At 42.8% G+C, this 23052-nt stretch overlaps 1 protein-coding gene across 1 annotated transcript in view; it reads right to left on the minus strand.

The window, feature by feature from the left end:
• Window positions 1-23052, minus strand: part of LOC148501515 (histone-lysine N-methyltransferase 2C-like) — a gene marked incomplete at its 3' end in the record, with an annotated part of 143143 nt that overhangs the window by 64276 nt on the left and 55815 nt on the right. The window contains exons 2-3 of the mRNA XM_088450358.1: window positions 12674-12762; window positions 1224-1362 (exon numbers count right to left, since the gene is read on the minus strand). Of these exons, the coding sequence (XP_088306484.1) occupies window positions 1224-1362; window positions 12674-12762 (228 nt within the window). The remainder of the gene's footprint in view (window positions 1-1223; window positions 1363-12673; window positions 12763-23052) is intronic.

Raw genomic sequence — 23052 nt, forward strand, 5'->3', positions numbered from 1 at the left:
TGAGCCCAGTGTCTCCAAGCTAAAGCCATCTGCCACAGCTACCCTGCAGAGACCAGTACATGGTGAGGGACCAGTGTAAGTTAGCCGACACTACCCAGGAAGTGTTGCAGCAGCGTGCCCACACATACCCAGAAGGAAACGGTTATAGATGCCAATGTAGAAGCCTGGGAGTAGAGCCTCCAAGTGCCGATCATTGGAGCTTGGTGGTGGCAACGTGTTACTTGTCTACGGCGCAGTGGGCGGAGTCAGTAACAGGCGGTTACTGGTGGTAATATTCCAAGATCCAGTGGGATCAGAAATAATCTGTGCTCACTTGGCGAGGTCAGGTCATCTGGTCACAACCACTGTCATACAGTAAACATAATTTGGATTATATGATTTAATATCTAGAGACAGATTTGGGTATTTGCCACTACAATTGCAAAATACAAAGTGATGCGAATAGGACACACAAGAAGCTTCTACTGATTAAAATGACATGCGGCATGCCGATATTCTGTGTGTGACGTGGGTGTATCTGCATGTGAAATGCTACGTTACAGTGTCAGCGGCTGTGACTCTAATGTACAGCTATTCACTCTCCCATAATTGCTGTTCCTCCTCGTAGAGCAACTAAAACCAGAAGCTCCACACAGGCTCTAAACTAATAAAAAACACGGAACGCAGAAACTCCAACATTACAAATCGTAAGATATTTCCACACTTGTTGCTTACGTTTACAAGGAAAAGTGAAGTAAAACCTTGGGCGCTTTATATTTTGTATACACAGAAGTTGCTTTTACATCAAACTTTTTTTCCCTTCAGTTATTGAAACGTTAAACTAAAACATTATTTTCCAAGAGACTTTCTAGTTCTTAGATTGAGACACTCTAGCCCAAATTGGTAAAACTATTTCAAAAGTTAAATTAAGTATTAACAATTACTAAACAGAATAGTGAAACTGTAACTTGCTAACTTAAGGCGATGTGTTGGGAACAGAGACAAAAGCACTTTTACAGTATTTAGTCCCCAGGACCCTTTCATCCAACTGTTAAGAAAAGAGGAGAGCGTAGGATGCATCATTCTCTATCCCTCCTACTGCACTAATTAAGACAAACAAGGCCTAGTTTGGCAGCTGCTTATGCTTCGTAGCACAGATCCCCACACACCCAGCATCCTCTTATTAACTACAAACCTCCAAACAAGCCCTCCCCCAGCCCTGACTCAGCACCTCACACACAGACCTGCTTTTCGCTTCCACTCCCACAGAGGCAGTGCAGGGCTCAGAGTCCTCAGATAACGGGCTCTGAAGAATGGGTGCTAGCTGTACAACATCCGTCACCTCCGTCTGGGCGCTCTCGTCCACGGGTTGTTCTTTACTTTCTAAGGAAACAAAAAAAAAAGTGTTTTGCTTTATTTTGTTGTGGAAAACATCATTGAAAGCAGCATCTCTATGCTGGTGTAATAAAATAGTTGTTCTCTGGCTTCCAGCATTTCTCAATTTTAATAGTAAACTATGCAAACCAATCTTTCACTGCAATTTCCAGTATATTATTATTATTCCACATATTTATTTGCCTGTTTTTTATATAGCGCATACTCTACAGCGCAGAATATTTAGTCAGTCATTCTCATCAGTCCCTGCCCCAGTGGAGCTTACAATCTATGTTCCCTACCGCATGTACACACGCGCGTTCATTTTTGAACGAGCAAATTAACATGCTAGTATATTTATGGTCTGTGGGAGGAAATCAGAGTACTCAAAGAAAACCCACGCATTCACAGTGACAATATACAAGCTGCACACAGTTAGGGCTGTGGTGGGAACTAAACTATTACACAAACCGTGCTTTACACTTTTGCAAATTCAAAGTCTGTGGCTACAGCTTCTGCCCATAAGCTAGTACAGAGAGGGTGGTTTGGTGGAATTGTTGGCTATGCAGAGCTGTGCAAATACACCTGTTTTCAGATGGAGCATTTGCACTTAGGATAGGGCAAATGTGCCCTGATAATGATGGAGTGTATGATAGGGCAGGTGCAAGTACACACTCATAATAAAGGTGGGTACGATATGGCAGATACGCAAAGATGATGACTTTTTTTTTTGCCTCTGTCCCCCCTCATCCTTGTACCACATTTCCCCCTGCATCTCTATCATCTCTCATCAACATTTCCCCATCTGTCTTTCCCTGTGGGGTCTATTTACTCAGCAGTGTTAGGAGACTGAGTGAAAAGTGATAAAGTGCCAGAAAATCAGCTCCCAACTGTCATTTTTCAAACACAGCCTGTGAGATGGCAGTTAGGAGCGGATTGGCTGGCATCTTATCACTTTTCACTCCGTCTCATAACACTGCTTAGTAAATAGACCTAGTCTCCTATCCTACCTGCCCTGCCTGTCTCTCTCTCTCATCTCTATATCCCCACCCACCAGCTGTGTTTTTCATCTCAGCCCCTCCCCCTAAACCAGTATGCCCCCATCTTTCTCTTCTTTCCCTGCTCCCCCATCTTTCTCTTCTGCCTCACCCAATCTGTCTCATCACTGTCCTCCTCCTCCTCCAGTCTCATCTCTGTCCCTCCTGTTCTACCTTACCCCATCTGCCTCTCTGCCCTGTTCCCCAATTTTCTTTTCATATCTCATCCCCCGACCTCCATATCGCTCTCATCACCGTCCCTCCTCCCACGTCTCTTATCTGTCCCTCAAATGCTGTTACAAATGCCTATTTACAGTTCACCTAGGGAGCTCCTTTTTATTTATTACAGAATGTTATTAGACCTTGCTAAAAATCAATTTCTGGCTTTCACATCTATGGCACATATGGCAATGGTAAAAATCCAGATTTACCAAAAGAATACACAGACCATACATGAAGCAGCTGTATACAATCTGGCAAATTTCAGCCACAACAATAAAAAGACAAACACAAAGCAAGAATTTGATTGAAGGAAAAAGTACACATTATGCAGACAGCACAGCCTTGGTGTATGATGTTATTCTGTTCCACTAGAGATAAAGTAAATAAGCCCAGGAGTCAATGTCAGATTTATGTGGAGATGCAATTGCCAAGAAGAACAAAATGCTGAATAATAAGCAATGTGGTATTTTACTTGGGATGGGTACGGGATGCCCATGCTCAGGATTCCGGCGGCCAGAATCCAGATGCCAGCATCTCGACAGGGTTAGTATACAGACACCTGTCGGTCGGTATCCTAACCTTCTCCAATGCCTGACCATAACCTTCCCTCTAGTGCCTAAATCTAACCTCACCCTCCCGGCACCCTAAACCTCCCCCTAAGTGCCCAACCCCAACCCTCCCCCTGGTGCCTAACCCCTAACGCTAACCCTCCCCCCAACCCTGCTACTTACCTTCGGGATGCTGGCGCCGGGATTCTGATAAGTGTCAGAATTCCGGCTTCGGCATTCTGACCGCCGGAATCCCAGCGGTCGGGATTCTGACCGCCTCCCATATTACTCATACCAATTCTCAGCAGCAGGGGTTTTATTTTAAGCCCCATCAAGTTGAGATAATTTTACTAGACCCTGAAAGCTGTAAAGTGCTAGGTCTTTTTCCTCTACCCCTTTGACCTATTGGTTTGGGGCCTCTGTGAGCAAAATGAAAAATTGATTAAGCAAGTTAAAAAAAAAAAAAAAAGTATTTTGTTTAAAATGAAACCCTTGAGGTTACTTGAACAACTACCGTAGATGAACTTTGACTTGAAGAACTTTATACCTTTTATTATTCCACTATGCTACAACAACAGGGGAGATCTGAAATAAGTCAGAGGTCTTCCAAATACTATTAAGGAATCCCTCTGACGAAACCGCTGTGATTGATAGCGAAGAAACGCGTAAGGGTATTTTTTTTACTCAAACTAAATCCCTGGTGCAAAGCTTGGATATCCCAAGACCGCTGACACACCAGGAGCCACTTGGACACCACTGTTACCAAGAACTGGGACGGATACAAGCTCGCTGGCAGTAATCCGCTTGTACTTGCAGCATCAAACTGACTGCTTATAGACAGCCGTGTGATCACATGTACCTGCCTGCACAATAATAGCTGTGGTAAGCAGCTTCTGGGCAGACATACTGCACATAAGACGGACTATCTGATTTATACCAGAAATATAGCGGACTATGTAGAGAAGTGCACTACAACCACCTAAGTAACTAACCATCTTAAAACTCTGGCATAAACAACAAGTGATTGGTCTCTATTAAATATAGTGGAATCCCAAGTTCTTTCCAGGGACTGCTATCTACATCATGGACTTATAAATTATACCAACAATATAAACCTACTGCAGAGGTGATTGCCCACTTATCTATATTCATTATTACTGGGAAGATATAATAGTAGTTTGAGAATTGTGTGTTTGTGTACAGTAATTTTTTATCCTGTGTGAATATGGTGAAATTTTAAAAACATTTTCTTAAACATTTAAATAGAGTCCAGTTTAGCACTCTTTTGGCGGTATCCAATTTCCCCCGAACATGATTCAGACACTAATGGCTCCCCTGGGGCTATCCAAATAGCCCTAAAGTCCAGACCAACACCGGCACTTATCGAGGAATTGTTTTGGGACCTAATGTGTAGCGAAAAATAATACCACATCCTGTACAAATCGCATAGGGCAAACAAATAGGTTAGGTGAAAACTAAAATGAACGATAAACAGGGATTACCGGCAAAAAGATTCCTGTTTTTCGCCCCTCAAAATATATCGGGGCTAATTGGATACCACCCATGCTTGGACAGATTTCAGAATATATACTTCATGTAGTCGGCTACTATAATATTTCATTAGATAATTATTTCCAGAATCTTTATATTAAGGATTTATCCTGTATTCTTCTTTATCCCAGACTGCACTGACTAACTGTATTTTACTGTATTTTTAGGTTTACATGAGGCTCTCAAAGGCTCTCTGTCATTAAAAGGAAAACGTTCACATTCAAACATCCCCCTTCTCTTAGCAAACTCCAATAGAAAAGCATATGATAAATGTATGTTATATCATGCAAGGCTACTGAACAGAAGCACAAAAAAAATTAAGTCTTTAGGTAACGCACCCAAAATATATTTAGAATACATTATACATGTATTAAACAACTTTAAGTACTGAGAATTTTAAGTCCTGAGAATAAGAGGCACCTGGCAGTGACTATGGATAATTATATCTTGAATAAACATTAACAAACATTTAACTATTCATATGTTTCTACAGACAAAACTAAGCCAGACTAGGTAGCCGTTTAAACAACTGGCCAGGTCAGCAATTATATTTTTTTTGCTTTGCAATCAAATACTAAAATTTGAAAACCTTGTTAAATTGGTTTTAAATAATGCAATCATCAGTTATTGACAGCATTATTATATGATCTAGTAATAGCTATGTGATGAAGTTCTTGTGATAGCAGATTTAGAGATCAGGCCTGATCTGGCTGTCATCACAATACTCCTCTATAGGAGCAATTCAATGTAGAGCAATTTGAATAGCGCTAGGATGGAGATCCCGGAGCTATTCAATTGGCCGCACTGTAAACTCCCGACTAGAGGACTTCTGTTAGCACCCTCCTGAGGTGCGAGCAGAAATCCGACTAAACTAGGGCCGCAATGCTGTTTTCTGGCTTAGTGCGTGCACTAACAGGCAACACGCGCGTGCAGCACTTAAGTCAGAGAATGCAGGTTACAGTGACTAACCACCCGGGCTTAAGGCATGGTAACCGACTTCTCCCGACTAAATGCAGGGCACAATGAGGCCAATTTAATAGCTCTAGGAAATCCATCCCGACGCTAATCAAATCACGCTGAATTGAGTGCCCCTATGAGGTTTATACGTCCATCTTTTTTTCATTTAATTTCTATTATTTAAAAATTTATTTATAAGCACAAGGTGACATTACTCATTGTTACATTTTATCAATATTTTTAACCAGACATGCGTCTTTTGGGTAGCATATAGGAACATAAAAATAGCAAGATAGGAAAAAGACACAACCTGTGGCGCTAGTAGGTTGTTTCTTTTCCTATCTTTCTGTTTCTTTATATTGTATTGTGGCGAGATTCATTTTGGAATATTGACAGTACCCTCGGCAGCTTTTTTGCGCCCATAAAGCTTTCTCTCTTGTTTTCTTACCTAAGCATATAGGAACATGTTTCTTGTCACAGGGAAGACAGAAAAACATAGTAGAACAAACTTCCAACCATAACTTGCACAATAGGTGCAAACCTAGAAAGCAAAACTAAAGATTTCACCAATTTAACTGTATTGTTCATGAGTGAATGTAAAAACAACAAAGGTTGACGATTCAATTCAGCGTGACTTGTATAGCACCGAAAGGGGGATCCCAGAGGTATTCAATTCAGAGCGAAGCTTACTCCGACGGGAAGTGGTTAAGTCACAGAATACCGATTATTACCTGGGCGTTTAGTCAAAAGAACAGTCATTCTCAGACTAAAAATGTCGGCCGCGAGGCTGTTAACGCTCTGCTAAGCCGCAAAACAGCCTTGCGGCCGGTACATTAGCCAGATTTCTCCTCGCACGCTCAGGAGGGTGCAAGGAAAAGTCATTGGTCCAACTCAACAGCGCTCCAAATTGAATAGCTCCAGGAGCTCCCTCCCGGCGCTATTCAATTCACGCTGAATTGAATCGCGCACAATGTAACTTACTTTAGGGTTAAGACATCTACAGAACCAGGTGCAACACTTACAATTACTAATTGCATTTCCTGTGTCCTTACTCAGATAATACTACCCCTTGTAATGTTACTAATCCAATGCTGACTGAAGTGACAGGAGATCGGGGGGCAATATTCAAGTGTTTTTGGGTGTCTATGCCTTTTTCATGCATGTCGCGCTGAAAAATAGACCAGGTTTAGCCATGAAAAATAGCTAAACCCATTTAAAGTCCTAGTTCGCACAACCACAAACCGCAGTTTGGGATCTTAAAACCAGGACCTTTCACCAATTTCTGCTGGCCACCTTTAGGAGGGTGCGAGCAGAAAACTTCGTGCCACCGGCATTCACACCTGATCGGATCAACAATTGAATTACTCCATTGGGAGCCTAGTAGTTACAGAGCGCACAGAATTACAGTAAGTGCCATCAGGTCTGCAAGCGGCCCTCTATTTGAATGCATCCAGGCCCTTTACCTGGGAGTAAAGACTGTGCCACACAACCTGCTCCTAAAAGGTGCCCACACACTAGGCAATATTTTACACGATCAGCCCGATTCCGACGCATCGGTACGACAGATCGTGTAAAATATGTCCTAATCGTGAGTCTCTACTCACGATTACGATGCACGTACCCGCTGGTAGTACATCGCATCATCAGATCTTGCCTGCTGCAGGCAAGATCTGAAAATCCTATCACGATGCACTGGAATAGTATAGGATGCACAATAGTTCGTGGGTCAATTTGGATTGTTTTTAACACCAAATTGTGCCCACAACTGCAGGGGGAGAAATCGAACCAGATATCGGATCGTGACCTGAGCGCCTAGAGTGTGGGCACCTTAAGTGTTCATTAACAGCTGAAGTTCACACATAATGCACATCGTAAAATTATTATTACTTTAGCATACACTGCAGGACTTTACTGTTGGGAACAAAAAAAAAACAACTAGACATTAACAAACAAAGGGCCCTGCTGGCTAATTTACAGTCAATTGAAAAAAGGAGGTTAATGCATAATGTGCCACATATTACATATTGGTCCAGACAAATTGCAAAGGGAAGGAAAGCTTTGCTGAGTCACAAAGCAATTCTGTCAGTAAGCTATTTGCATATAAAGAAATAATATATGTAAGTTTTGATTGAACTGTGTATGGATAGTATTGGTGTACAATAGCCTAGGAAAATGAAGGTGGTTTGGAAATTTGATAACCTTGAATAAAGAGGTCAGCTTTCCGTCAATGCTTCGAGGTATGGAGGTTGGGGCAAGAGTCTTGTTGTACGAAGGAGGGCATTCTGCAAAATGGGTCCAGTCCAGGGAGCCCTATAACTAGTATTGTAATGACTGTGGATGAGATGTGAAATGGGTCTGACTTCTCAATGCCGATGTTCACTTAGTTGAATGATTTTTTGCAACTGTGCATTCACGAAAACTTGTGAATTAGAAGTCCTACAGCGCATGCATTATACAGAGTGCTATATCAGAAAAGTAATAAGCGTTCCTGGCCGGTTACTGGGAGGTGGCTAGAAATGAACACAAAAGTGGTCCGTTCAGTGGTCGTGTTATGGTAGTGCTGCATGAATGTCAATGCAAGTGGCTGCGTTCCCAGTCGCACAGCCCCAGACATAAGAGGCCATGAGCCTCTGTGTCGGCGAGCAGATGGGGAGAACTGTACTAGCCGTGTGCACCACGCTGACAGCCGCACGAGAGCAACATGCTGAGTATGACTCTGTCAGTGCTAAGGGAATAGTTACCTTTAATTATAACCCACTCCAAGTGTCACAATATTATCAGGATAATATAGAATTCCCACTAGTACTAATTTGCTATAAGATCAATAAATAGCTATTTATGTGGAATGATTCTAAGTGTGATACTTAATAGGATAACACCCTGATCAAAGATTGGTGAGTTAATGCCAGTGGAATAACCAAATTGCAATCTTCTAAAGAGCCTTTGGAATATATACTGCTTATCAACGTCATAATGAATGTCTTTTGGAATAATATGCTCACAGTGTATGTGATAATACAGAGATCTGTTTGATTTAGACTATTACATAGGGGACAAAATTTACTAATAGAGATTGATTTAATATTAGTTGTATAACAATAGGAGATCAAACACTACAAATTCAGGTTTTGAGAATGTTATGGAATTAATAGAGAGACTGCTCTATAGATAAATAATATCATGAACATTTCTCTAACTATTAAAATACTTAGGAATATATGAACTGGCACAATTGTATATTTTAATCACTTTCATACTTTGTCTCACACTTTAGTATTTTTGTTTTTTATTTTGCTGTGTTTTAACACCACTTGAGTGGATACTACTACAATAGAAGCTAAGTTTTAACTACAATTATTGCGAGACTGCTGTGCACTCGTATGGGACAATCTTTTTTTTTCTTATGCATTATTAACTATTACATCCCGGAGTAGCACCACTACTACAAATAGATGCTATTACATATCGTTTATTAGTCATTAGTGGGATGAAGTCTAACCAAATAATATATACCTTGGTCCGACCCCAATTTTCCTTCTTCTTTTCTCTATCCCTTTTGTATATTTGATACCAAAAATAATGTGCGCCTGATCAGCACAATTGAATAGCTCCATCGGGCACCCAAAAAACAAATGGAATTCCCCCCAGAGAGCTCAAAAACTAAAATAAATGAGTAGATCCTTTAGATTTAGCAGTGATCAAATCAGTGTGGTCTTAGTTGAGTTTTGGGAACAGCCTAACTGAAGAGGGTACAATAAGGTTGTGTGCAGAATGGAACCTTGTGAGGAGAGTGTAGGCAAGGACGTGGTAGATTAGATCATTTTGGTCAGGATTAGTTCCTGCGGAATAGAACCAACCATATACAATGGAGGAGGAGACATTACACATGTTAGTCAAGGCTGGAATGTGCAAAGGAGACAGAGAATAACGAATTTGTGGGAGATAGGGTCAAGTGGACAGGACAGAGGAGTAGAAGGGGTAGAAGCTTAATCTTTCTTTTTAAAGGGTGTAGGAAAACAAACTAGGTTCAAAATTGAGTCAAAAATTATCTGCACTCTGGCCATAGAATTTACTTTAACCAATTTTCAGAAAAGACAAATACATTATTTTTCAACATAATCTTCCTGCTTTTCAATACACTTTGTCCATCTATCAACAAGCTTTTGTATTCCCTCATTAAAAAATGTTTTAGACTGAGCTGCGAGCCACAAATGCACCGCTGTCTTCACCCAAGTCTGTCGTGAACTATTGCATAGGCAGAGCCATGGCTAATTTGCAACATAATCCACGGTCACTCATCTATCCAACAGAATCGGTTCACGTGCATGCTCAATGTTCTCATCAGTCGTGGACGTGTATATATATTATATACAACATTGGTTAATCATGTCAAACTTTTTCATAAGAGGGAATTAAAAAAATGTTTGTGCACCTTAACTAATGGGTGCCAGATGGAGCAATTCAATTGTTGCTCTGCTCGGGCTAGAAAGACGCCGGCGCAGACATTACTGCTTGCACCCTCTGCTGAGCAGAAATATGTGAAAACTCCATGGTTGGGGTGCTCTAACCAGGACTTTAGACAGGTTTAGCCTCCTAACGCAGCTAAACATAGTACTTTTGGGCATGATGAGCGCAATAATTAATGGGCGCCCAAAACAATTGAATTGCTCTGTTGGGCACCCATTAATTATCGCTGCCCAAGAAAACAATTGAATTCCCCTCTTGGAGCATGAAGCAAGTTTTTGAACAATGATGGTGATTAGAGGGGTCAGTGTGGTAGGGTTGAGAAAGCATCTGCTAGACACTGAAGGATTTTATTTTTCTTTATTGTGATAAACAGCAGCATATTTGCAGAAGCCATCAGTAGTTTATGATTTATCAATGACATCCTACTTTGCGCAATCATTTTTGAAGGCGCCGCCTTTCTTTTTTAGGCCATAACTGAAATAATAGGACTGCCAGATCGAAACAGAAGAATGTAGGACCTGGGAACAGAATTTGTGGCAGAGGGGTGGAAAGTTAAAATAAATGTGTGTAAATAATTGAATGGGGTGGAGGAGAGACTGCAGGAGTGCAGATGATGACCTGAAATTGGGAAGAGAGTGCTAAAGAAATTAGAAACTGAACAAAGTCTGGAGAATACAAGATTAAGACAGTTGCCAACATTATGAGCTTAAAAGATGGTTCAATGGGAGAGGCTTGAACAATAGCTTTTAAGTAGCTGGGATGTTAAAGAAGTCACCCAACATGATCCAGGAGATGTCAGACGATAATAATAGGTAACTTGGCTGAAAAAGTCCATGGAACTGTTCAGGTGACCCAACAGCAAAACACAGAGAAGGGGCTAAAATCTGGATATTAAGCACGTAAAAAAGTCCAGAAATGCCAGTCACTGAAAAGTTGGTAGACCTGTAACCGTCAGTCTGGGGAAAGGATGAGTCCAGCTTTAACTTCTTGTTTGTTTCCAGGCCTGAAGGTGTGGAGACCACCATGTTAAAAGGCTGCATTTGATTATGTAAGCAAGGCTTCTGTTAATGCCAAAGGGTTGAGGTTGTCTGAAATGAAGGGGTCACGGATGGAAGTTAGTCTGGGATGCATGCACTTGTCTGTAGCAAAGGGCACTATTAACGGCTCCTTTAAGTGATGGGAGACAGAACTGCAATGGTGTGTACGTGAGATACACACCATTGCATACACACCATTTATCACCAAATCCAGGGGGACCTGGATTTGGTGATAAATCACCATGTGCTAGACTATGAAGAACAGAGGTAGAAAAGGGGATTGTAATATTTAAAAAGGATTATTCTTTTATTAGAGCAAAATATTTATTTCACTTGTTGAATGAGTAATATGTCAAAAGGAAATAATAATTAGAGCTTGCAATAAACTCCTATACTCATAGCATAATTGACTTCAGAATTATCACTGGGCAGTATGCTGGCAAAGATAAAAGAAGCTAAATACATAAATGCTAAAGACCATCGCTAGTGCCAGTGATAATCGTGCTGGATTTGAGTCGTAAAAAAGGCTGCCCCCCCCAGGAGACATTTGTACCAAACTCCGCAGGCCAAACTGCTAGTACAGCAAGACAGTATAAAATGTGACAGCAGCAAATGATCTAGTCCCAATTCTGATGACAGTTATCCTGCGAGTATAGGAATTTACAATGAAGTAGGATTAACATTCGATTTCCTTTTGAGATATAAAAAAAATAAGAACACATATATACATATTTATATGTATTAATATTACTCTGCTATAAAAAAAAAAAGCCACCATCTATTTTTCAAGTTTGTAGTATTTGTCCTTTAATAAACTGCAATTCTTTTGTTTTACACTGGTTTATGTGCAAAGCTCTATGCACAATGTCAGACACACATTGTTTGTGGTATGGGTGATTCGCTCTAATGCATCTCAGAAGTAAAGCCACAATGCCTACTGTGGGGAAGCTGTAACATGCAACACTAACTACAGGCTTTTCGCCTTACAGATATTATCACCTACAAGGTAGATAAACCAAATATTTGTGTTACCTAAAAGAGCTACTAACGCTGACAAGTATATATAAAATGTTCTATACAGTGACAGAACTCAAGAGATTTGGCTTTTCAATTAGCTCTGCACCTGACCGCAATGCGCTGTTACCTGTAATTTCAGTTTTAGCGAGCATCAGTGGACGTGTCCACCAACAGGGAAATGTATAGGAGAAAACTCTCCCCCACACGGCCACGTATATTCAGTTCTGATGAGCTCTCCAAACATATTGATTATACTTGTGAGAGTTAGTCATAGTTTGATTTCTTACAGTGTACTGTGCATTTTAAGTTGAATGATCCATGAAAGGTTTCTATTTAACGCTTAAATCACCAACTGTTCTAATCAGCACATAAAATAAACACAATGCACATATAAACAGCAATCCCACTTGATGAAATAGTGGCGATACCGTAGCTTGTACACCTCTCACTGAACCACACACTCAGCACAATATCAGGGACTCACCTGTGTCTGCAGAGTTTTCCGGTTCTGCTGCCTCAAGTCCATCCATACTATCTTCATCCTCCAAAGTTGTTTTTCCTCTACTCCGAGGCCTACAAAAAAGAAAATTCCATTAAAACAGAGCTTTAATCAATCACATTGTGCTGTTTTGCTGCAGACCCAAGAAAGCAATGACAGACCCATGCTGAACACTGACAAACCATCTAAGAGAATGGAGACAGATGCTTGCTACTGGTCATCAGCAACCCAATTCTAGGCACCACAATGTTGTCAACCATTGGGGTGATCACTGGGGGGGAATTCAATTATTAAGCTCTTGGGACGAGTGCCTGAAGCTATTCAATTGCTCGCGTTGTGTAAACCCACTGACGTTGGGAAATGCAGTCTTAAAATCAGGGCTTACACGCAGTAAACTGCATTTTCTGACTTAAGTGCCAGAAGCGATGCTGCTACCACACAACTTAAGTGGGTTTACACAGAGCGACTAGCACCAAGGCACTAGTTACCTCTGGAGGATTAAAGCAGAAATCCGCTAATTACATTGCAGGCAATTGAATAGCTCGGTCACTGAAGAGTATAATTTATTTAAATATGATATGTATAATACCCCACATTCTTTACTGCCTGGAATTACATTACTTTTGAAAGGATGTTATTTTTTTTGCTTTACTACAGTGTCTTGAACATCATCCATGTGTAAGCGGTTCCCTTGGAGCCCCATTCACCCCAAAAAAAGAATTTTGCTCAGTAAGCTATGTTCTCTCCTGGGCAAGTATTCTGCCGTCTACACAACTGAAGAGCAAAGTGCCGTGAAAGTTGCACTCACAAGGCAAAACCAGAGCAAGCATCCTTGCCAGCTTTCTCTATACCTCAGTTATACCAATTTGTGGGCTGGAGTATGCAGTATGCCCAGTATGCAGAGTACTACACAAACTGTTCTTTAAATAAACTCTCTTAAGCAAACACAGCCTACCAGGAGAACCCCTGGTTACAAATAAATATCAGAGGGTGCAGTGCCAACGCGTATTATCTGTCAAAAAGAAATTACCGATAAGAATACATTTCATATTTTTAATGTCCCTTTTATTAGAATAGCACTGATGAAGAACCTTTTGCAACAAGTCATAGGGGGCGATTTAATTGTTACTGCTGGACACCTGATAGGTGCTCCGTTGGGGTGCGAACAGTCGCCAGCTAGTAGAAAAGCGCGAAACTTCTGTGGTTTGGCGCCCTTACCAATACTTTAGATTGGTTTAGTCGCTATACATGGCTAAACCCTGTCCAATTGGGCACGACAAGTGCGACAATTAATGGGCGCCCAAAACAATTGAATTGCTACATTGGGGGCAATTAAAACAGGATTTTGGTACTTACCGTTAATACCCTTTCTCCGATTCCACAGGAGACACTGGAGTCTCAGTAGAGTGGGGTACAGATGTGGGATAACCGGGTGCTGGCACTTTAATAAATTTGAATAGTAGCTAGCTCCTCCCCCTCTATACCCCCCTACAGGTCAGTCTAAATAAACTGTGCCCGAGGAGAGCTGGAAGTAGAATAACTGAGGAGAAGAGAACTAGAACATACATAAACAACAAGCAAATATGCAAACAAATCAAGCAGAGCTTAAAGAAAAAACTGTCCAAACCTGGCAGAACAACAACAAATGCAGGTGGAACAGCGCCGGGTGGGCGTCCAGTGTCCCCTGTGGAATCGGGGAAAGGGATTTAACAGTAAGTACCAAAATCCTGTTTTCTCCTTCATCCACTAGGGGACACTGGAGTCTCAGTACAGTGGAGACGTCCCAGAGCTCACATCCCGGGCGGGAGAGCGCTGAGAACCCTGCAAAACAGCACAGCCATACTGTGAAGCAGATGCCGCAAACGTGTCAAAACGGTAAAACTTTGTAAAAAGTATGCCGGCCGGACCAAGTGGCCGATCGACAAAGCTGGGTCAGGGAAACCCCGCGGGCAGCCGCCCATGAAGGACACACCGAGCGCATAGAATGCGCTGTGATTGAAGTGGTTGCGAATCCATCTAGAAAAAGTAGACTTAGAAGCCGGCCAGCCAAGCCGCGGAATATCATATCAAACAAACAGCGTATCAAACTTCCGGAGGGATGCCGTCCTATCAACATAAATCCTAATAGCCCGGACAACATCTAGGGATCTGGAAGCCGAAAAATCCTCTTTAAAACACCGAAACCACGATCGGTTGGTTGATGTGAAACGCAGACACTACCTTAGGCAAAAAGGATAACTGCGTGCGTAGCTCAGCCATATCTTCATGAAATATGAGGTAAGGCGGACGACAAGAAAGCACCCCTAGCTCAGACACACGCCTAGCAGAGACGAGCGCCAACAGGAGAACCACTTTCCATGCTAAAAATTTCAATTCCACTGTCTGTAAAGGTTTAAATAGGGAAGATAGGAGAAGAGAGGTCCAAATCCAAATCCCATGGGGCCATAGGAGGTACAAACGGAGGTTGTAATCAGACAACCCCCTGTAGAAAAGTGTGGACATCCGGTAACAATGTTAGTCGCTTTTGAAGAAAAATCGATACTTGAACTTTTAAAGATCCCAGACGAAGATCTGCTGATAATCCAGCCTGTAGAAAAAGAAGCAGCCTTGCTAAGTTGAATTCTGATGGTGGCGCACCCTTGCATTCACACTAAGTGACATATGCTCTCCATATACGATGATAGTGCTTAGAGGTAACTTCCTTTCTAGCCCTTAACATAGTAGGAATCACCCTGGAAGGGATACCCTTCTTTTTTAAGATAGCCCTTTCAACAGTCACGCCGTCAAACGAAGCCGCTTTAAGTCCTGATAAATAAACGGACCCTGTTGCAGTAGATCTTCTTGCAAAGGAAGAGGCCACGGGTCGTCTATCAGTAAAAGACGTAGGTTGGAAAACCACGTCCGTCTGGGCCAGTCTGGAGCCACCAACAGAACCTTTACCCTTTCTCGTTTGATTCTTTGCAGCAGACGATGAAGGAGTGGTAGAAACAGGTAGACAAACTGAAACCGTCAAGGAGCTGTTAGAGCATCCACCGCCACTGCCTGTGGATCTCTTGTCCTGGAGCAGTAACGTGGCAGTTGATGGTTCAGTCTCGACGCCATAAGATCTACCTGAGGAAGACCCCAACGCTGAATCAGTTGTTGGAAGACCTGTGGATTGAGCATCCACTCTCCCGGATGAATGTCCTGTCGAATGAGGTAATCGGCCTCCCAATTTTCTACCCCTTGTATGAAAATTGCTGATATCGCTACCGCATATTCTTCTGCCCAGAGAAGAATGCAGCTTACCTCCTTGATGGTGGACCGACTCTTGGTACCGCCCTGTTTGTTGATGTACGCTACAGCCGTGGTGTTGTCGGATTGCACTCTGATGGCCAGGCCCTTCAACAGAGGATGTGCCACCTGAAGAGCATAGAACACGATGCTTAGCTCCAGAATGTTTATGGGCAGTACTGCCTCCAGCCGAGTCCAGCGGCCCTGAAAGTGGCTTCCCTGAGTCACTGCCCCCCATCCTCTCAGACTGGCGTCTGTGGTGAGGAGAATCCATTCCCACAATGCAAACCTCTTGCCAGCCAATAGGTGAGAGGAATTCAGCCACCAAAGGAGAGATGTCCGAGTCCTCAGTGACAGTTGAACTCGCTGGTGAAGAAAGAGGTGGGACCCTGACCACTGAGAGAGGAGGTCCAGTTGGAATGGACGGGCATGGAACCTCCCGTATTGGATAGACTCGAAGGATGCAACCATCTTTCCCAGAAGGCGAATACACAGGTGCACTGACACCCAGCGATGACGCAGTATCAATCACACCATGTGTTGGATGGAGGTGACTTTCTTGCGGAAGAAATACCTTCTGCTCGACTCTATCCAAAATCATCCCTAGGAAAGGCAGCCACTGTGTAGGCTGCAGATGAGATTTTTGGTAATTCAGGATACATCTGTGTTGCAACAGCAGACTGTTACCCGGATGTCCTGCAGTAATTGAGAGACTGACGGAGCCCTGAGGAGTAAGTCGTCCAAGTAAGGGACGATAGTAACCCCTTGTATATGAAGGGCCATCATTACTGCCATGACCTTCGTGAACACTCTTGGTGCTGATGAAAGACCGAAAGGTAAGGCCTGGAATTGAAAAGGAGAAGCCCGCACTGTGAACCGAAGGAATGCCTGATGAGGAGGCCAAATGGGTGTGGAGATAAGCATCCTTTATGTCTAAGGATATGAGAAACTCGCCCCTCTCTAGCCCTGCAGTGACGGATTGCAGGGACTCCATCTTGAAACAAAGTCCGCAAATAAGGATTGAGAGGTTTCAAGTTCAGAATGGGTCTCACCGATCCATCCTGCTTGGGAACCACAAACAAGCTGGAATAAAAGCCTTGACCCGGCTGGTGGATAGGGACATGCACTATTACTCGAGAAAACAGTAGCTCTTCTATTGCCTCCTGTATAACAACCCGTTTGTCCGCAGATGCCGGAAAACTGCTTGTGAAAAAACGAGGAGGTGGTTGGATCTGAAAATTCAGCTTCAACCCCTGAATAATGATGTCCCAGATCCACACGTCCTGGCAAGACTTGATCCAAACTTCTTTGAAATTGCAAAGGCGAGCTCCCACCCTGGGGTCCCCCCAAGAGAGAAGGGAGCGCGTCATGCTGGAGGCTTAACTGAAGCCTTATCCTGCTGGGAGGAGGATGCAGTGGCTCTACCCCTGCCTCTGGAACCACGGGAGCTAGTGGGAGCGCCTCTACCACAGTCTCTGAATCTCCCTGGCATACGAAAGGACCGATAGGATGGTCCGGCAAAGGCCTTCTTGGTGGGATGAGCAGCAGATGGGAGATAAGTGGACTTACCACCTGTGGCCTGAGATATCCACTTATCCAGTTCCGTTCCAAACAGAGCTTCTCCTGTGAATGGAAGAGCTTCCACGGCTCTCTTGGATTCCGCATCCGCCTGCCATTGTCGCAGCCACAGGGCTCTGCGGGCTGAGACAGTCAAGGATCTAGAGGAAAGACTACAAATATCCTTAGAAGCCTCTCCAAGAAAAGCAGCAGACTCTGCAATTTGTTCCGCTAGAGCAGGGGTCTTCAAACTTGGCCCTCCAGCTGCTGTGGAACTATACATCCCAGCATGCACTGCCACCTTTTTGATATAACAGCATGCTAAAACTATGTGCAGTGCATGCTGGGATGTGTAGTTCCACAGCATCTGGAGGGCCAAGTTTGAAGACCCCTGCGCTAGAGGAACAATCTCTTCCACCGAAGCCCCAGTCTTAAGGCCCTCAGCAATGCTGTGTAGCCCATTGTTGACCCAACAGCTGACTAATGCGGGTCAAAGAGACACCCCTTGTGTACATTGACTTCAAGGTAGTTTCTAACTTCCTGTCAGAAGGCTCCTTTAAAGACAGTCTTTTTTGACAGATGTGACACTGAAGGGTCCACTGAAGGAGGTGTTTCACATAAATGCCTGCTTTCTGCAGGAAAGGGATAGTATGATAAAAGCTTTCTTGAAATCTGAAACTTTATCAGGGTGTTCCCACGCTGAGGTAAGGATCTCGTCCAATTCCTCAGACACTGGAAAGGAGGCTGCCAGTTTTATTTTAATTCTTTTTATTAAAGATAGACGGCCTAACCTCTACAGGATCCCTGTCCTCAACATGTAACACCTGGCGTATCGCTGCAATCAGCGCCTCTACCTCCTGATATACAGGCTCCGCCTCCTCTAGCGTCTGTTCCTCTATAGGGTCCTGTACCTCCCCTTCCTCCGTATCAGGCAAGTTGTCCTCTTCCGGATAATCCCACATAAGAGGATTCGGTATTAGTCTCCTGGCAGGGACACTAGAGGACGATGCCACGGAGGGAACCTGGGCTGACATAACACCCTTGTGAGCCCTTCCACAGACCTGGCTAGAGACCGCGCCCAGTCTGGTTCAGAGAAGGCAGACCTTTGAGGTCTTTCAGCCTCTCTCTCCCTGCTCTGCAGACATTTGAGACATGACTGATGTAATTTTATAAGTCCATGAATTTAGTAAGGATGCTGCAGTCTGTGTCTCTGAAACACACTTCTCACACAACAGGGAACTGGATGATAGTCCCTGTGTAAACTTCTCTGCAAAATTCTTACAGGAGAAAGTTTTTTGTGCAGCCTTAGATCCCTTAGATGTCATTCTACCACTTCACTGTACACAGACACACAGAGAAAAGTAGTGATACAGACAAACACACACAGAGAGACTGTTTGAAGAAGGTATACAGGGAGATTATGCTATCAACCCCACCAACCAGCGCTGCTTCAGAGACCAGTGCTATTAACACAATATAATGCTGTAATCACTGTGTAAACACAGGGCCTGATACAGACCCACTCGCGAGCGCTGAGCGCTCGCAAGCGGGTCGATGTTGCCCAGTCCGACCTGGTCTTCACAAGTCAATCCCCACTGTGCAGGCACAATCTGGGCAGACAGGTCTCTTTCTCTGCATGTGTCAGCAGCCTTGTGTTTGTAAAATGGCCACCAGCCTCCTTCTGGAAGCGCTGGGGCTGCTGGGAGGCAAGAGCAGAACTGTGTGTTAGGCTCCGCCACCTCCATTCTGGCGCCCTTCAGCGCTGCTGCTTAGTATTTTTAATGCCCACCTGTCATTTCCTCCTGGTCACTCTGTCACTCAGAGTGCCAGGAGTCACTAACCTTCTGCTGCCAAATGCTGCCGGTGGCGGGCTTGCTAATGGGAAAGCGCGACGAACGCCGCACGCAGCGCGTCTTCCTACCCCCCAGAGACAGTTCTCGGTAGCTGAAGACCCCAGCACGCGCTGCAAGCAGCGGCCGTGAGGTCTCTCAGCAGCTCCAACGAAGCAGACAGGCATGGGCAGTGAGCTGTTTGTCTGATCCTCATGCTGATCGAGGATCCATTGATTTTTTAACAGAGAGCTCTTGTATGTGACCAGCTCCCTTGGCACAAAATTAAGACTGACCTGTAGGGGTCTATATAGGGGGAGGAGCTAGCTGCTATTCAAATTTATTAAAGTGCCAGCTCCCAGTTATCCCACATCTATACCCCACTGTACTGAGACTCCAGTGTCCCCTAGTGGATGAAGGAGAAATTAAGACTTGAATAGCGCCGGGAAGTTGGTCCCAGAGTAATTCAATTCACCTCGCAGTTTAGTCCGACTTAAGTCGGAGAATGCTGGTTCTTGCGACTAAACACCCTGCTTTAGTCACGACAACCAGCATTCTCCGACTAAAGGGCCAGCCACGAAGCTAAGCAGGAAAACAGCCTCGTGCCGGGCACTTTAGTCGGATTTCTCCTTGCATCCTCAGGAGGGTGTGAGAAGAAATAATTTAGTTAACCTAACAGTGCACTGAATTGAATCGGCCCCATTGTGTGCCCAAAACAATTGAATCGCCCCTAGTGAGATCAAATTAAAGAAGGACATTTCCTTTGTTCCTGGAGTTCTGTCAACATTGCAAGATTTCTTTTGCCCTTTTCTAAATTGATTGCTAAATACACATCTACATCCACAAGTCCATTTAATTAAGTGGAGAGATATAAAGTACCAACCAAATAGCTTCTGTCATTTTTCAAACACAGCCTGTAACATGACAGTTAGGAGGGGATTGGTTGGTACTCTCTCTCAAAGGCTTACTACATCTCCCCCAGTATTCCATAAGCCTCACACATTTTAAAATAAATAAATGTGGAGTACCTGTCAGCAAACAATGAACCCATATAATCACAGACTATTAGGGGTATTCAATATGGAGCAAAAACTCAGTTTTTGCGATGTTTTCGCACCAATGACGTAATTTTCGGAGGTTTTGGTTTTACACCGTATTCAATTTCAAAGACTTTTCGCAGGTTTGAAAAGTCTTTGAAAAAAAACGGGGATAACTTTTCACCACTGAATAGGTGGCGAAATAAAGTGCAGATTTGGGGTTTAGAGGTGCAGGCTTAAAAAAAAAAAAAAAAAAAAAATCGCCTGCACCCCTGGGAATGACATTTTAAAAATAACTGTCAAAAAAAGTTTAAAAAAAAAAATAGGGACACCCCAATAAATTAATTAAAAAATTGGGGTGAAAAAAAATTGAGAAAAAAAGTGTTTAAAAATAGGGAAATAGGTTCAGGGCTATTCTGCAAGTATGCGGCAGGTGTTTTCTAGAATAGGCTATTAGCTGCAGGTGCATAGTTGCAGAATTTTTTAAAACTTACTTTAGGGACATAAAAATATCCTAGTACCCATTTTCATGTACCCCAAATTTGATGGGACCACTTAAAAAAAACGAAAAAAAAACCAAAGTGCTCTTCTGCAACACTTCTTCAATGTCGGGAAAAAAACACCTGCTGCGGCTATTTAAATCCCCGACTTTCATTTGCAGGCTAAAACAGGGGTACCCATAGTGATCCCCCATGTTTTTACAACTTTAGGGGGGTCCTACAATTTATTCCAGGAAAATTTTGTTTTTTTACGCAGATCTCACTTCGCAGCCTCCCCCTTTTGGTAGGTTTTATATTGAATAGGGGGATAAAGCGGGCGCGCGGCCGATACTTTATCCGAGGAAAATCTCCGATGTGGAGCGAAAAGTCCAGCACGGACTTTTCGCTCCCATATTGAATACCCCTGAATGCATGAAAATAGGTCCGAAATGTAGAGTGAGGTGCTAAGTAGGTACAGGAATATGTAATAATGAGATATCCATAAGAGTCATAAGTGTGGGGGTGCTCCCCTGAGAGTTAAGGTTTAGAGTACAAATTGAGAGAAAAATAAACTTATTTGGGGGGTACTCAAATATTGTATTAAAAATTAACTTTTATTAATCCATTTAAAAGATTTATGAACTATTCAAACCAACATATAAGAATAAAAATATTTTTGTAAGGCTCAATCACTGGCTATACAAAAAGCAAGGAAATATTGTCAGTAATAGTTCAAATAAGAAGTTCAAATACTTCAATGTAATAATGTAACGTAACGTAATGTAACGGCGATTACAAACACACGAAATATAGCAGAAATCTACGCCGATCTATACAAATTGTACAGTATGCTGAGCACCTTTTTAATTGGATCGAAGATACCTATGCCCTAGGTCTCTGGATAGAAATTACTCAATCAGCCAATATAGTGAATGTGGATTCCTTGTCCTGGCACTCAGTACACGCAGATATCACATTCTATTTGGTAGATGGTAACAAATGTGGTTATTCCCTATATAAAGACCGCACACTACAGGCATTGCGTTTACGAGATAATGAGTATTTATTCATACATTGAAATGAATGAGGAAAAATGACACCTGGAAATCCCATCTATACTATGTGCTGATATAGCTGATGTTCCCTCTGCACAAGGTTTAAACAGGGAAATGCAATGAACAACAAAAATGGAGTAAAACATGTAATACCATTACAAAAGTTAAAAAAAATGTAATTTATATAGCAGTAAATAGTTATTCAGACAGTCACAGAAAATCTTGTTAATCATGTAATGGTATACAATACGTAGAATCTTATTGGATATGATCTTGAGTAACTATAACCTCTGTTGGAATAATTATATCTTCATTTTCTTACATCAGCAGCATATAATATATGTAGATTTCTTTATCTTTGACAGAGTGTGATACCTGCACATATACTCTATCTGGTAACTGATGCACATGAGAATTTATCCCCCAGGAGCATAGAGATTTACACCCACCATAGGTGTTACAGTGATAAAATAATAAATGGTCAGCATACATGGACAAGAGTAGAGGAGATAGATAGACACAGGACAAATCCCTCTCTGGCGTATTTTGGTGCAGCTGCTGCTCCCTGTGTGTAAAGCATTAACCACTTGCCTGGCATGGACGTAAGCTTCTGTCCACACCAGGCAGTTCTTTACCTGTACTGGATGTAAAATTTTGTCCAGACAGATAAACATGAGGGCTGCTACAGGAAGAGAATCTTCCCGCAGCTGCTGCTCTCAGAGGGATCTTCCGGTCCCTTTGCTTGCCAGCACCCTCTCCCCCTCTGTCTGCTGTGCTGCCGATCACTGCTGATCGGTCAACAAAGCAGGACCCCTACCCAGCGCCTGCAGAACTGAGCACCCGCTGGGTAAAAGTAAACTTCCCCCCACACTCCCCTTATGTACCTGGTGCCTGGATCCGGTCTCAAATTGAACGTTACGATGTATCTGATAGTTCCGATGTCCCGATAGGGGTTCCGATGTTCCAGTATTTGAAAAAACGATTTTTTTACAAAAAAATAAAAAATCTTAAAAACAAAATCATCTTTTTTTTTTTCACAAAACAATTTTATATAAGTTAAAATGGATGTTCCTCGCCTAATTCACTAAAAAAAGAACCCGACAATTTTGGAGCCGTTTTTAGAGGGAAAAAAAT

This window comes from Taudactylus pleione, unplaced genomic scaffold (assembly GCF_031769625.1).
Source record: "Taudactylus pleione unplaced genomic scaffold, aTauple2 ptg000517l, whole genome shotgun sequence".
Classification (NCBI taxonomy): Eukaryota; Metazoa; Chordata; class Amphibia; order Anura; family Myobatrachidae; genus Taudactylus; species Taudactylus pleione.